Source organism: Alligator sinensis, unplaced genomic scaffold (genome assembly GCF_000455745.1).
Source record: "Alligator sinensis unplaced genomic scaffold, ASM45574v1 scaffold93_2, whole genome shotgun sequence".
NCBI lineage: Eukaryota > Metazoa > Chordata > Crocodylia > Alligatoridae > Alligator > Alligator sinensis.
In genome coordinates, this window is record NW_005841854.1 from 713,393 (window position 1) to 730,323 (window position 16,931).

The 16,931-nt window shown below is 42.1% G+C and overlaps 1 protein-coding gene across 7 annotated transcripts in view; it reads right to left on the reverse strand.

The window, feature by feature from the left end:
* Positions 1-1,229: 1,229 nt before the first annotated feature.
* Positions 1,230-16,931, reverse strand: part of TARBP1 (TAR (HIV-1) RNA binding protein 1) — an 82,199-nt gene continuing 66,497 nt past the window's right edge. For all 7 annotated transcript variants that reach the window (XM_014523868.2, XM_014523865.2, XM_025213402.1 and 4 more), the window contains 7 exons: positions 13,878-14,074; positions 12,454-12,535; positions 8,053-8,224; positions 7,568-7,759; positions 6,607-6,731; positions 3,721-3,857; positions 1,230-1,622 (listed from right to left, as the gene is read on the reverse strand). In XM_014523868.2, the coding sequence (XP_014379354.1) occupies positions 1,457-1,622; positions 3,721-3,857; positions 6,607-6,731; positions 7,568-7,759; positions 8,053-8,224; positions 12,454-12,535; positions 13,878-14,074 (1,071 nt within the window). In that variant the 3' untranslated portion in view covers positions 1,230-1,456. The remainder of the gene's footprint in view (positions 1,623-3,720; positions 3,858-6,606; positions 6,732-7,567; positions 7,760-8,052; positions 8,225-12,453; positions 12,536-13,877; positions 14,075-16,931) is intronic.

Here is a 16,931-nt window from a genome sequence, read left to right on the forward strand (position 1 = left end):
GTTGGGCATGGGCAACTGGTGCCTCCTGAGTCAGAGGGGCACCTGCAGAAGCTGACAGCAGTGGAGGATGGCCCTGTTGGGAGGGCACATGCCTCCCCCCATACCCATCCTACCAGTTGCCTATGGGGCTGGGGATGCTGACCAGTTTGGGCCCACCAGAATGCAGCTGCAGGGCTTGGGCAGGGAGTGGATCAGAGCTGTGGGTGGCTTGTCTGGAGGGGGAAGCAGGGTGGGGGGCTGGCTCCCCACCACTGCCTACTTTGGGGGGGAGGGCATGAGAGGTATGTGCCTCCCAGATTTGTGTGTGGGGCAGGGGTGGGCTGCACACTCTTGGCTCAGGGCTCCCTGTCCCCCCAGGCCCTCTGCAGCCCAGCAGGCAGGACCCAGCACTACAGGCAGAGTGGGACCAGGTGGGGAAGCTTGATGCCACCACCGCATGGCCCACACCACCATGGCAAGTCAACCCCTGCCTGTCTGGCAGCAGCAGGGGTGGAGACACAGAGTTCTCCTTGCTGCTGCTGGGCAAGCAGTAGGCCCTTCACCACAGCAGCACAGAGCTCCCAGTGGCAGCAATGAGCTTCCCTGCCTGGTCCCACTCTGCCCTGCTATGCTGCATCTTGCCCACTGGGCCACGGAGGCCCCAGGGGAGGGTAGCAGGGCAGGGAACCCCAAGCCATCAATGGGCAGTTCACATCCACTCTATCCCTCCCCCAACAGGCTCTGCTCTGGCCGTGCCATCCATGAGGGTGGGGGAACCGGGTTCTGTGCTCTGCTATGCCACAGCAGCTATTGCCTCCTGTGGGCTAGGGCACTGCTGCAGGCAGCAGGGAGCCGCAGACCCAGGTCCCTGGTCCCGCAGCCCTGGCAACTTGGGGCTGTCTCTGGCAGGGCTGGAGGGAGCAGGGGGCTGTAGGTAGGGAGGGAGGGGCAATGGCTTGGGCAGGGCACCGGCATATCAGGGTTGCTCAGCACCATAAAGCAGTGGTGGGGGGGGCAGCCACAGCTGGACCCACATCCTGATGATAGAAGTGGGCAGGGGGTGCTCTGATTTTGGGTGGGTTTTAATCAGAATTTGTGATTTTTAAACAGAGACAACCAGGATCCCTGGTTATAACACAAACATCATACATTTTGAAGCAAACTGAAAGCAAATCGAAGGAAGAAGGGATCAGTAAATCTTGTTATTTATGCGGCTATACTGATGTTGAAATAGCAAAAAGTTACTCATATACAAATAAGAATATTTATTACCAATAAAACAGGAGTATACAATCAGATCATATGTTAAGGCATTTAAAAACCGGTGTTCGCACAATACAGGAAAATAGTAAGACATGCGTAATTTAAAAACACACTCGTTCACCCTGAGCTTAATTATTCCATGTATTTAAAAATATTTTATAGCACCATAAGAGCCATCCATCCAGCTGCACTATAAGGCACAAGACTCTTCCAGCTATTTCAGTTGTTTCTGCTTGATCATTTGTTGTCTTGTATATTCCCAAATCAGCAGAGCTCCACTTACATGAACATTGAGTGAGCGAATGATACCCTGTTGAGGAATTTCCACACACACATCCAGAAGCTGAATCAGGTTTACTGGGATTCCTTCATGTTCATTTCTAACAAGGAGAAAATAATAATTAAAAAAAAAAAAACCTATTACACATCCAGAGAAAGAGGAACAGAAAAAGAAATATCACTTGATGCGGTCTCTAAGGCAACATTTCCCAAATTTTTGATGCCCGGGGCACACTTTTTTCTGGATTAAAACTGGTAGAACATTTCACTCTCCAGGCCACAGGTCAGATTTGGTCTGTAGGCCCAATCCTGTGTGTAGTTCTGGCCCAGCCAGGGCCCAATCCAACCGTGCACAGGGCCAGCACAGCTGGAGTTCCATCCAGGCTGTTTTCCTGGCACACCCTGAGGGGACTGCTACTCTAAGGAAACTGAATGCTCCAGAATATCAAAGACAAAAAAATAACTTTAGTAGCAAATGCCACTCAGAAAACATTGTAGTGGCTGCCAGCTCCATCCATATTTGCGAAGTTTACCTGGTCAACTGATATTTACTTCACATTTCACATATAGTAATTACTGATGATCTCAATTCAATACAAAAATGAAGAGCAGCAAAGGAGAAGGTTTAATACATATATTTTTGCCACAAAAATAAATTTTCTTCACAGCACAACTTCCTATATTACTAGGGATAAGACAGATACAAGATGTTCAACCACTCCACTATCCCTGGATATCCTAAATTATATTACCAATTTTATTCAAATCATCCAAATCCTGCCATTTCCAGTGCACATCCTTAAACAGTGCTTATGCAAGCTGTACCTTTCAGAATGAGTTCATTGAAAATAACATATAGGTATTCAGAAGACAAACAGGTAATCTGAAGTGTGTAACAAAACTACGATGTGAAGGTGGAAGGTTAACAAAGGGAACAAGGGACTGCTGAATTTTATCACACTACATTGGCATGCCAAAAGACTCACTGAATGTATCTTTAGCTCCCTGGCCAAGTAATAGCTGAGATGCTCTAAATTAGTGATTTTCAATCTGTGGTCTTTGGCCCCCTGGGGGTCCGCAGACTATGTCTACAGGGTCTGCAAAAGATGATTACTATCAACCAAAAGTATGTAAATACCTGCACTTACAATTCAAAGGGGTCCGCATCTCCCCTTGAAATTTTTTAGGGGTCCACAAATACAAAAAGGTTGAAAACCACTGATCTAAGTAAACAGTATACTCAGTTTCTGAGAGATGAGTAGGACTCTTTTCAATCTGAAGCAAACCCTGTAGTGGTACAAAGGGAACTAACATCATTCAACTCTGAAAGTCCCATTCAGCATATCTCCAGACCAGGAAGATGGTCATGCCACAATGCTTTGGGGTAAAACAAGAGAGAGCAATCCTTTTACTCTTTTAATGGCAAACACTGATCCATAGTTTAATGTTACCAGTCTTTATACTAATAAGCATATGCAGCCCTTACAGCACCTTTCATCTGTATACCTCAAAGGGGTTCACTATCATTTCCCCATTTTACAGAGGGGAAAACTGAGGCATGGGGAAAAGTGACTTGTACAAGATGTTCAAAAGGGCCAGCAACAGACCTAGAAATCAAGTCCATTTCCCCTAGTGCCCTAGCCACTAGGCAAGGTAAGAAAATCACTTGGGCCAGGCACACAATATATTTATATACCAGGGTAATTTATCTTGGTTTTATTCCAGATTAAAATTAAACTAGTGTCCAAAACAGAAACATGACCAGTTTCCTCAAGAAAGCTATTGCACTACATAGTTTTTAATACCTTGCCACTCAGTAGAAGGGGAGTAAGTAGTAGCCTGTGTGCATTAGGCAAATAGCTACTCTGGGATAAAACTGACTACTGCTGTAAACATGACACTTACACCAGTATAACTTATTCTGTGTAAAGTTACTGCATTTTTTGGTGGACCAAAGTGACTAACCCCAGGGTACAAGTCATGTGTCCACTCTACTTTTGCCATAAAGACAAATGACACTGAGGTAAACATGTGCCAGCAAAAAGGTGCACCTACAATCTAAAACAGAGCATCTTTCCTAATCCTCACATTTGCCAACATGACTAATTTTCAACTTATTCTACCCACCAGGAAAGGTTAGGTATTATGCCAAATAAATTAATAGCTTCTTTTCTCATGTAGAGGCTGATTGTAACTTACCCCAGCAATAACAAGGATTTCTCTGGAAAGCAATATTCTGTCAGGTCAGAACTTTTGGCTGTCTGCTCCACCCCTATGATAGTGTAGCCTTCCATCTTTTTCTGCTGTAAATACTCTACAAGCTGAGATGGTTTCACCTGCACATTAAAAAGAGGGGGAAAGTGTAAAAACATTTAGATACTTTGTACTAGCACCCAAAAAACTCAGACTTTTTATTGATATATTGTATATTTTACCTCCAAAGTATATCCTAGTTTCTAGATGTATGAAGACATTTTCATTTAAAAATACTTAAGAGATTTTGTATTGCCTACATATAGAACTGTGATATCCAGAAAATAACTGCAGCCTTTTGATGTATGGCCCATTGGTTTACAAAGCCTTCTCTCTGTTGACATAGCTTTCAACCCATGAGTGCTGTCAGCAGAAGCCACTACCAAATACAGTAACTTTCAGAGTTGCAATCTATCAGATATCCTGGACAACACCATGGACTAATAATGCCTTTCTGTAGGAGTTTTAAATACAAACTTGAGCTAAACACACAATAATCTGGACTCCTACTTTTTTTCCAAGGCACTGTTCCCAATCTCTGACATCCCTAATCTTCTGTTCCCAATCTCTGACAAATCCTTATAATTCAGGATAGCAATCTTCAATTCCTTTCTGGAATCATCTGATTCCTTTATTGGATTCCCAGACTTTTCCTGACTATAGTCTCACTTCTTCCTTTGCATCTTTAAAATCCCTTGTCCATCACCACTGCTAAAACATTAATGAATTTACTCTCACAACACGTCTGAGAGAACATAACTTACAGACAAGGAAAGGAAAGAGGAAATGGGTTCATTTTCAGAAGTGGCTGCTGATTCTGGATGTTTAACTTGAGGCTAGATGCCCAATTTTCTAAGGTCTTCTGATGCTGTGAAGTCTGGCTTTTTCCCTTTAGCTCTGTGTAAGGCACCATATGGGTCCTCTCCAGTAACTGTGGTTAGATACGTTGTCCACATGAATTTCACATTTGCAATGAAGGCAAACAAGTAGTGAAGTCCTATGTATCTAGGATTCTGTCAGTCAAGCATGTTCTGCCTTGGGTGAGATTTGGAGCAGCAATGGCATGTAGGACTACCTAATGCAGTTCCAATGGACACTGTGAAACAAAGGATCTGATTTGGTGAACATGGGACACATGCACTATGCTTGGAATCCATGTGGGCAACATATCTCTAGATACCCCAGTTCTGTTCTCTCCTTAAAGACAACTTATTTCTTGAAGGCATTAAATGGGAATTTTTTAGGTGGCTCAGCTCTGGAGTACAGGATGGCTTACTAAAATTAATCTGAGAGGGGCTAAAGGGCAACCTGAGGCTTAACTACCATATTTATTTAAATCCAAGACTATCCCCCCCACTTAACACAGGGGAAAGGCCCTTTGTTTTGGATTTGAGTACCAGGTGGTAAAGGACAGGCAGTTGCTATGGATAGCTCTAGCTTCGTCCCTGACCCATGGTTGGGGTTGGAGCTGCAGTTGCAGCCTGCCCCCCTGCTGCCTCTGCCCCCACTTCTCTGCCCTGTAGCCTCAAGGCCCCCTGACTCTCTCCTCCTTTCACCTCCGCTTACCCTTGCTCCACCAGCAGTTTCCAGCCCTGCTCCAGCCTGAGGCACAGAAAATGTGGTTTCTCTGGCTGCAGCCCGACCCAGTAGCAGTGGCGGCAACAACTGGGACTGGGCCCTGGAGCTGGGGCTAGAGCAGGAGCCAACAGGTTAACCCATTCCGCCCTTTATATATAACAAACAGGTTAATCCCAAACCTTAGGCTGCAGTATGGTTTGCAAGAGCCCCTGGAACTCAGGTACAGACAAAACAAGCTCTGTAATTCTGAATAAACCAGTCTCATAGTGTGAGATGCACCTGCATCAACAATGAAATCTGTGGACAATACTTGAAGACAAATGCCATCATTTTACTGAGAAAATATGAATCACTCTTAAACTGCCTTTCTTTTTTTATAGAGTTATGCCTTAATAGCTCTTAATTTATTTCTTCATTTTTCCTTTTCCTTCCCTTTACAGGTTTTTTTGTGTCTCATACCTATTAACCTCTAATTCTATCACAGAGATAAAATGTCTCTCACGGTGCTGTGTATACATGGACATAGAAACTGTTGTTTAAATGTTAGTCTATTCATATTTTATTCAGCTATAGTGCTGTATGACCAATATATGCTGAAAACACATCTGTATTTTAAATGCCAGGCGAAAATGTGTAAACGCAGAAAACACTCCACATCAGAAAGTTAATTTTTCAGAGGTTAGTTTTAAGCAGACTGCAAATAATAAATGAAGCTGTCCTTGAAAATGGGTAAATCAAAATAACCATCTACCAGTAGCTTGCATATGCTGCTGAGTGCTAGATCTATATTCAGAAGGAAAGAGGCCTGATTTTGGTAAGTAAAAGAACACGCTCTAAAAGCTATCTTATAAATTGGTTTTAGGCAAACTGTGTGATTAATGATTCTCATTAAGTCACCAAAGGCAATGGGCCAAAGAAGATAAGTGATTCATTTAAATGTTGTTTATCTCAAGTTTTCCAAATGAATGGTAAATTTCAACACATAATCAACAGCTATAAAAAATTACACACAGAGCATGCTACAAAAAAGGCAACCAGTATAATCAGTTTCTTTTACACAACAATAACCTTTGAAAATAAAAGCAAAGCAACCACTTAAAAAACTGCTACAAGGACTTCCAAAAGCAGCAGACCAACACAATATACTTGATACTGACAGAAAATGCAATAGGAGGTACTTTTGCTAAGTAAGTAAGAGTTAATAAGCACCCTGACTTTTATGCATCTGTTAAATTAAATTTAGGTAGATCTCACCTCAAGAAGGGGAAGCCACTGTTCCGCAGAAACACTGAGCTGCTGAAACTGTTTATCATGTATATAACGAAGGCTGCCAACAATTAGAGCAGATGCCCCAAATATTTCACTTGTACGACACAAGCCTATAAATAAGCATAAGATTTAAAATATGATTACTGTATAATGGTTAGTGTAAACAAAACTAGGATATAGCAACTTGTGAAAAAGATAAGAACCTAAGAACAAATAATTGATAATATACTTCTTTTTTTTTTGCTACCTCTATCATTCTTTTGCTAATCAACAAAAATCTCTCCAGGACCTTTTTATATCTTTTCCAAATTATACCTCTCAACAAGAGTTCTGATGTCACCAGAAAAATGTTTTCTATATCCTATTACAGTACTTTATATTTAAGGGAATTTAAAAACAATACTATGTCCTAGAAGGTATTTCGGAATATTTCTTTCCGGTGTTATTACAAAACAGTGAGTCAGCATGTATGTATGCACAGAGGATTACATACATACATACATGAATGCACACAAATGTGTGTCTAATTTGCTCTAATTTTTATACTACCTTGCAGTATGCATCCAGTAGAGCACAACCCTGCAAATGTTATCAGTAGTGCTTATTTATCATGAATAGTTTTGCTGTAGTCACAGGAACTGTCCATAGCAAGAAGCTCTAAACCCTGCAGTAAGCATTTCCAGGATTTCCCCTGCTTATAATTAGAGAGTTAAGTTTTTAACATAAAGGACATGTCGTTTTTGTAAGCCATGACAATAAAATATTCTTGGAAGAGAAAAGGAATGGATATATTTTCATTTTGTGAACTAACTCTTCATTAAAATGGAAATGTCTATTTCTATCTAAAACACAAAAAAGCATTTTCCATATGGAACAGACAAAATACGTAGACTCGGTAATTGAAATATGCACTAACAAAGGATTAAAAACATGCATTCAACCTTACCTCCTAAATTTGTGGGTTTATCAATAAGTGAAGCCACTACAATCAGTCTACTGTTTGATTTACCAAGTTTAGCAGCACGGTCCTGAAATACCAGTTCCAGGTCTAAATCAGGAATGCTATTTTTCCAAGGGATAATCTTTTTCTGAACATCAGTCCATTCTGTTTGGTTATCCATTTCAACTGAATTTGAACCTAAGAAGATGTGTTAGGATTAGTTGTATAGACATGGAAAATACTGGTATTATAATGCAACTGCTCAGTGTCTTAGTAAAGTAACATGCCCCAAACAGTGTCTCTCTCTCTCAGAGTCACATGTCCTCATTAATCTGTACACATTATGCTAATTTGAATATGAGATACCCTTAATAGCATCACACAAATAAATTTCTCTCCCAAGATTTTAAAATTAAATTTTGTAGAGCAAATACACTGCTACCACTAATACACATCCATTATACTTAAAGTATTACATGTTTATAGTTTACCCTTGTCTTGCTGAGACCAGTCACTTGGCTTTAGGTCAAGAAGTTCAGCTCGAGAATGATACCACTGATATGTTGATGGCAAAGGAATGCTAGTGAATCTGGTAAATTTACAAAGTGAGATCCACTCATCTTCAACAAGTTCTGAAAGGCGTGGAAGGGTGTAAAATATCGTCTGCAATGCAACAAAACAGTTTCAGTGCAATGTCAGGAAAAATAGCTGTAAAAAGATTTAAAAAAACTAACTAGGGGTACACCAATATATCGGTTGGCTATTGGATCGGCACTGATAAAAGGAGAAATGACGTGGTCAGCTACTGGCTTTTTTTGGTTGTTGTAGCCAATAATTACAGCCGTGTGCCCAGAGCACCCTGGCAAGTGTAATCTGGTCCCTGTGCCTGCCTGCCAGATTAAGCCCACAGCAGAATACTGGTCCTGGCAAGCAGCAGGAAGGGGAGGGGGCGCTGGGGAGTGGTCATAAGGCGCTGCACCCAGCATCAAAGGGACCGTTCATTACTGGCTCCTGCTGCTGATGTCACTTTCATGGCAACACCGTGTGCGCAGCAGAGACCTGAGCATCGGGGCTGCCACAGAGACACCGTGCTGTGCATGGGCAGGGTAAAACACCATGCAAGGGATATTAGAGCTTGGAATTTTGGAGTAGAATAAATGTTTTAATCTATATATTTCAAAGGCAATTTTAATCCTCTCCCCTACTAATAGGAATATTTGAACTCATACAAACAAGCCATAACCAGCCAAAATGTAAAACAAGAAAAATGAGGGAAAAAACCCAGCGAGAAAACCAGGTTGTTCTGCAACAGCAACGGGGAGTTCTGCTTATTCAGTAGAATTACGTCCCCTGATATTTTGGTATAATCACTGAATATCATGTTGGTTTGGAATTAAGAAAAGGTGCCAGCAAAGCTCAAATAAAATTATGCCAGTCTTAATCAAAATGTGGTGCCTCCTTTAGGGAAAAACATGAAAATCTACTCTGCAGGAAAATTAAACTGTAGTAAGCAAAGAAGTAAACTCGTAGTTAGAAGCTGCTGCAATTCTAATGGAAGTGACTCAACAATTTATTGTGCTGTAACATAAAATATTAAGCACGTTAGATAACCAATCTATTAACCAATCCTCTGGATGGCTTGAATTACATACGCTTTTATAAAATGAGACATTTGTGAAGAGGCTCCAAATTTATGGATTCTTAAATGACTGATTTGAAAACAAGTTTTTTGCTCAATAAGCAGAATAGAAGAAAGTACATTTTAAATTGTGCAGCCATAAAAACTCAGATTTTGAACTTCAACATATTTGATAAAACTGCAGTAGAACTGATATAGTAAAATGATTTTTAAGGGAGGTATTTTCCATTGGCTGTGCTGAAACTTCTTAATGAGAACACAGTATAGTGCTAGACAATATACCCCAACAACTCCTGTCAAACTTAGACACTAACATTTTGAGAGACAACTGTTGTAAACTGCTGCTAACAAATATTGCCCTTCATACATTTCCTGGCTACAGCAACACTCCAACCCTACTACAGCAAGTATTGACTGACTTAGTTATGGAAATAGGATGGGTTGAAAGCCAGTGGCAAACTCCCATTAAGGCATTACCAATACAACTAACCATAATTAAATGGAGAAAGGAAGATACCAAACAAGAAAGCTAAATTTGTTGTAGAATTTCAGTTCCAGACCTTGGGACTGTGCCTCGTAGGTTACTGAAATGTTGATTCTGAAAGCATTTAATTCTCCTCCTATTTTCTTTTTTGTGTTGTTCAGAATTGTCACATTTTTCCTAACTTGGCCAAATGATTCCAGAAAACTTTTCCTGTTCTGAAATATCCAGATACCTTCATCAAGTTTCCTACAAGCAACAATACCTCTGAGAGGAGCTGCTGGTTTTGCCAGGCATGCTTGTTTCTCAATTATTCCTCCTCCCTTCATTCTCCCACTACTATTTCTCTTCATCATCCTTATTTGCCTTTCTTTCTCCTCCCCCCTTGCTGACCACCTGGATTCCAGTTCTTTTGAGACATGGTGAAAAACAGAAGCAGCTCCTCAAGGAGAGAAGAAAGCAATGTGCCTAAATTAATTCTGGCTTTAGTGTCTGCTCTCTTTCTATCTACTAGGGTCCCTAAATATTACCTTGTTCCACTCCGTTCAAGCCCCTGAAAAAATACTATATTTTCTCACATAAAACACCCCTCAATTTTCTGTTTGAAAGGCAGAATGAAGAAAAGATGCTTCCAGAGTTAGGGCTGCATAGAGCAGGGGCAGAGCCTAATCTTCAGCTGACTCACCTTCCCTTTCCTGCTTAACTAAAGCTAAAATGCTAGCTGCTACTAAAGACTGGCTCCCATGGGTAGATCTATGATTCTGAAAAGAGCTAAACAGTCTCCAAGGTTGTGAAATATGTGGCGAAAGACTGAGAGCAACTAGCAGACAGCAGAACTGCCATAAGGATAGCTTGATCAGTGAAACATCCAGACCACTTGAGCATAGAGGATTGAATCATACCTAGGCTGAAGAGGTTCCCCTTTGACTTTGACGGAAGACAGGGTTTAGCCAAGTCACTTCAAAACACATTTGGACAGAGCAGGAGATGGGTCACAAAAAATCCAAGCAAGCCATAGGTGACTCACTGGTTAGATCTAAGTGACTAAAAATAACTGATCAACAGGGATCCGTGTTTTCCATTTTGCATGGAAAAATACCACAGATTTCCCCTTTTACCCAAGAAAAATGGATATTTCATTTTAATGGAGAAATGCACGGATTTTGCACTTTTGCAAAGAGCTCTCTGCAGGCTGGCAAAGTTCCAGCCTGCAAGGGGCTGAGGGAAATGGGAGGAGATCAGTCTGGCAGGGGCACCATGTACATGGCCACAGGCAGCCTGGACAGCAGCTCCTGCAGCTAAGTTGGGGGGGTGGGGCATGCATGGGGCCCAGGGTTGAAATGTGTGGCTGCCAGGCCCCAGTGGGGTGTGGGATAGGGATGCTGGCAGCTCGTCTGGAGGGTAAGGCTGGCTCCCTGCCGCCGCATGCACTCCTGGGGGGCAGGGGGAGACCTGTGCCCCCCCAGATCTGTGCACAGGGGGAGGACAGGTTGCCCACTGCAGGCTTGAGCTCCCCGCCCTGCTGCCCTCCCTTGGGACCTCCGTGGCTCAGTGGATGGGACTCAGCACAGCAGGGTGAGTGGGGCCGGGAGGGGAAGCTCCTTGCCCCTGTGAGCCCTGTATTGCCCTGGCAGGGCTTCCCTGCCTGTCCGGCAGTAGTGAGGGGTACAACCCCGCGCCATTGCCCCCAATGCTGCCAGGCGTGCAGGGGACACCTTGCCAGGGCAACACAGGGCTTGCAGTGGCAAGAAGCTTCCCCGCCTGGCCCCGTTCTGCCCTGCCACGCTCAGTCCTGCCTGCTGGGCCATGGAGGCCCCAGGGGAGGGCAGCAGGGTGGGGAGACCGAGCCCGCAGCAGGCAGTCCACCCCCACACCTGTCCTGCACATTAGCGGGCACAGGTCCCCCTGCCTTCCCCTGGGAGTGCACGCAGCAATAGGGAGCCAGTCCCACCCCCCTGCCCAAGCCCGCACCTGCCCCCGCAACAGACCATGCTGCCCACATTGGGTGTGGGAGCAGGAAGGAGCCAGACTCCATGCTCCGCTCCCTGCTGGGGCTGCCACATCCCGCAGTTGACACCTGGGGCTCAGGCACTGCTGTGAGGGGCATGGGGCTGCACTTGTCTTTGGCCCTGTAGACCTGGCAGCTGGGGGCCCACTCTGGCAGGGCAAAAAGCTGTGGGTGTGGGGCAAGGTGCCCCACACCCAGCAGTGCCAGCGGGCTGTGGTGGGGAGTGAGGGGCCTGGAGCTAAGGGGGCAGGGGGGGCTCTGATTTTCCATGGTAAAAAACCCAAAATCAAATACCAAAATTTATAGGCATTTAGAATGTATTTTATTATAGTGACTGAGGCACTGGTAGGCTTTCAATCTGCTTTAAAATTGTAAATATATCAATAAAACATTGTGTTCATTTGATACCTATATTTATAGTGGTGTTCCATTTTAATCACAGATTTGGGGGTTTTATCGGAGAATTTGTGATTTTTTTTTTATCAAAGAAAACCAGGATTCTGCTGATCAAGCAACAAAAGAAAATATAACCAATAAGGAGTTAATCTAGCTGCTTCCTCCAGTTAACTAATGCACTCCTACCTCCAAAGCTTTTCTTTTTGATGGTTTAGTTTCCTAGACAGGACTGCTGTAAAACAATCATCTGCATCTAAATATCTGATACCAATTACAATTGATCATACAGATAAAATCTCCATATTGCAAATACAGCAGCAAAGCAGTAAAAAGTCATTGTCAAACAAAGCACAGTATTTTGTACTTGCCTCTAGACTGTAATCCTTAAGTGGATGAAATGTTGCAAAAAAGAAATGTTCTTGGATTCGTTGCCAATTCCTTTTAGCATTCCTATAAATTGCAAAAATACGTAAGACATACAAAACTGCTAAACAATTAACTTCTTTATTGTCAGATGGCAAGAAGTCAGTCCAAATTCCATCTATAATATATTGAATATACCCTACAAGAAATGAATTCATTTTGTGTTTTTAGTAAAGCACACTAGCTCTCTGAATTACATTAGCCAGGAGGATCCTGCCCTGAGAAGGGTTTCATATGTACATCATATTTCTCCTGGAGAAATGAAAGATAAGCTGTTTAAAGAATTCTTAACTAGACTACTGAATAGTGGCAGTGCAGGGAATTTGCAAATTAAATTAATTTTAAAAAATGCTAAGCTCCAAAATCATTAACTGGAGGTATGTTTATGCAAGTCAATTTATAAACAAGTACACTTCAAAAACAGCAGACAAATCAATGTCACTATTACTTCTCCTTTCTTTCACCTTCACTGGCAAATACAATTACAAATAACCAGCTGCAGCCAATGTTTTTCTCCTTCTATTTTACTGTTGCCATACAATTTTGCAGGAGGACCCCCATTTCTCAGGTCACACCAGGTATGCATAGATTTGACTGGATGCAGGGTAAAGATGTAAGCAGATTACTAACAGCATTCAATTTTGCCAACACTTACTGTTTTCATAGTGCAACATTATATGCAGCACGGATCTTGTTATGCTTGTTACATTTGAGCGAGGCTCTCTTACATGAAAGATCTTTTAATCAAAGGAACTCCAAACAGGAGTCAGAAAAGTACTGACATTTCTTTTTATTTAGCCAGGAAATGCAAATTTTCTGGAAAATAATCTGTTAGATAAAATATTTATGACATCTGTGCTTTGTAAACATATTATACTGACAAACCAGCTCCAATTAGCAATACAAAAGAATAAATTAAAATTTGCTGTAGATTTCTTAGCTAACATACTATACTTGTTTTTCAGTCTGGGAGAACAAAGTCTGCAAGGAGTGATGAACCCTCTTTCCCAAGTGATTACACTCATCTCTGTTACACTGCTGACACTAAATAACAGTCTGTTCGCATTCTCAGACAGTTATTGGATGAATATGGAACTCTCCATTAGGCATTCAGATTAAATGAAACCATTTGATTTCTGGACTGGAGAGTACACAGGATGGCTTCTATAATTTCATTACATTTCATGTCAGATGACAAGTTTTTTCATTTCAGTTCTAAATAGTCTACTTAAATAGATGAAACAAAATTATCAAGTGCTACTTGTAAACAGTTTAAGAAGCTCCACATACATCACAAATTAACAGACCTCTGCAATCCAGTAAATACAAATGGATATGTTACATTGTTAGTCAAAAGAATTTTACTAACCCTGTGCCATGCATGTTTTCCACTTGATGGAGACTAGATTCAATTACTGGTGTTAATGCCTCAAATTCTTCTACATGCAGTGTTTTGCACATGCCCCAGATCTTCTTAAGAGCTATTAATGCATAAAGCCGAACACTGAAATTGTGGTTGAAACACCACTGTAGAACAACAATAAGGGCCTTTTTCAGAACTGGTTTCTAAAGAGAAAAAATATTCTTTAGATGACATTTTCTTTCGAGTCTTAGTCACAGTATGTGGCACTTGGAAAGCATGTACAATATTTTGAAATGATGAAATAAGAAAGAATCACAGAATCATGGGTGGTATCATAAAAAAGTAGCACTGGAAAGAACCTTAGGAGGTCATTTAGTCCAATCCTTTACTCAAGGCAGGATAGTTCCTATATAAACTACCCTATATGGTGTTTGTCCAACCTAACCGTAAAACTATGCAAACACCCCTGTCGCACAAGTACCAGGCATATTGCCATGAAACACCAGGAACACTAACTCACCATAGCTAAAGCAGAAGGATGAGCTACTGAATGCTTTTACTAAAATGGTCAGCACTAACCACTGGCATTTAAATTACAATAATTTGTTCTCAGCTTTGAGAAGCCATTCAAACATATGGGACAGTTCTTACATCTTAGCTAATCCTGAACAACTCTAAGTGAACATGCTTATTCCACAGTAAGAGTTCCATATTGCCTTTATCTAAAAAAATACATAAACCTAAAAGTCCACAAATCTCTTAACTAAGAATATTTATTAAAATAAAGACAACGTGAAATTTAAACACACTAAATACATTACTATTATTTGTATTGTGTTTGTTCCTAGGAAGCCTACTCACAGGCTGTGACCCAAATATACTATGCTGTACATAAAAAGATGACAAAAGATGGTCCCTCCTCCCAAAAGCTTAAAATGATAGAAATGCGCTAACTGCAATAGATCATCTAAAATTAAGAACTGCTATTGCTTTAAAGTAGGACTGTCCTACTTCTGAGTAACGAGAAGCCACATGCCATATCAGTTTTAGGCACTGGGCTACACACCACATAAGCCAAATGCCTTGGGGACCGCATGCCACATGGGCTCCCAGGATCCCCAATACACAGGCAGCAAGAGCCCTCCCTGTCACCACTGTACAGGTAACATGAACCCAAGCCCCGACTGTCACCACTGGGCAGGGAGCGTGATCTCCCTGCCACCATGCAGCCAATATTCACCAGGCTCCCTCCCACTGTACTGCCCTGTCCAAGACCCCATCCTCTGCAGCAGCAATGGAGTGGGAGTAGGTCCAAGTGGGAGACCACAGGCTGCACTTAATCCCTCACAGGCTGGATGTAGTCTGTAAGACGCCAGCTGGACAGACCTAGTTTAAAAGATGACTCATTTTAAGTGCTCTAAAATTTGCATGACACTCAAACTGTCTTGCTATACTTCATCAGATTGAGGCTGGAACAGGGGAGAATTACTAGGAACGAGGGCAGGGGAGGGGAGAGATGTTGGAATAGGAGGAAGGGGGAAGAGAGGACACATAGGTGAGTGGAAAAAAGGAATGGGGAGGTTAGGGCAGGGTGACCTGATAAACCCTTCTCATGGGTGCTGGGATTGTGGGAGCAGGGCACAGATCCTTTTTCTTCTAATCAGTTTAACTTATAGCAGCCTTTAAAGAAAAAAAATTCAGGCATATTTCAAACTTTTTTAAAATTAACAATGGTAATTTATTGAATTTATTTATTCCCACCCCGCCGCCCATAGGGGGATGAACAATCCTGTGGATATTTACCATACAATTCAAAGACAGAGAGAGAAGCAGATGAGGGCAGAATTCAAAGCTATGGATTTTCACTCTGCTAGACTCCCAAAAATCATAGAGTAATAATAGCCAGTCACAAACATAACTGGAAATGAACATTAACAGGACAGACTTCTATTTCACTTTGTGTATCTAACTGGAATTTACCAAGTTACTTAAGTGTTGCTTCTGACATTTATGCACAATTTGTGATTCTAGTCCCCCTACAGCAGGGGTGGGCAAAATGTGGCCTGCCGGGCCATTCTATCCAGCCCGTGGGGCCCCTAAAAATTTTTTTTAAATAATATTTATCTGCCCCTGGCTGCCTGTCATGTGGCCCTCAATGGCTTCCCAAAACACAGTAAGCAGCCCTCCGCCCAAAATAATTGCCCGCCCCTGTCCTACAGTGCGGGCGTCATGTGGAGATATATGTTCTAACAATGCTCTGTAGGCCACACATTGATCAGACAAGTACATGGCTACGTGTGTGCATGCCTGAGCATAAATCTGGAAAAAAGACAGGAGGAGGAGAAGGAGGACAGCCCATCCATGTTTTAGCCAAACAGTTTAGTTAGGGCACTTGCCTAAGAAATGGGAGACCCAGGCTCTAGGCCTCCTGCATGTCTCCAAATTCCTAAACATATGCTCTGCCACAGGCCAGAAGGCCACAGGCCAGAAAACCATCATTTAAGTGAAAAAGAATTCCACCATAAGAACCCAAAATATTAATACATAGAGGTGGAAGCAGCAAAAACAGATATTAAAAACACATTAGTATACAGCTGTCTATTCCAAAACTATTTTTTTTTTTTTCCTGCATTTCTTTCAGAGTACTGCTTCAGATATACTATTGTGCTAACCTTGCACCGAATGACCTTGGTTCTGCTACTTTATGCAAATAGTATTCGTTGAACAGAAGACTGTCACAACCCAAAGTTGTGGTTTTTTGTTTGTGTGTGCTTCGGCACCGCTAAATTATGTTCCCACCAAATTTCAGCTTTTTTGCACGGTAGAGTTTTCTGCTGCAATAGGAGAACCCGCGTGCAAAAGAGTATTTCCCACCGTTTGTAGCCTTCTTTGCATAGTGCATTTCTTTTGCATCATAGTGATGCACGGTGCAAAGGAGTTCCCGCCATTTGTATTTAGATTCGTGCCACATTATTGGCCGGTTCTAAATGTAGGCATACGTGGCGGCTAGCTATTGGCTTGCTAGCCGTACAAAAGGCTTGGGTAGTTTCCGCCCAAGTC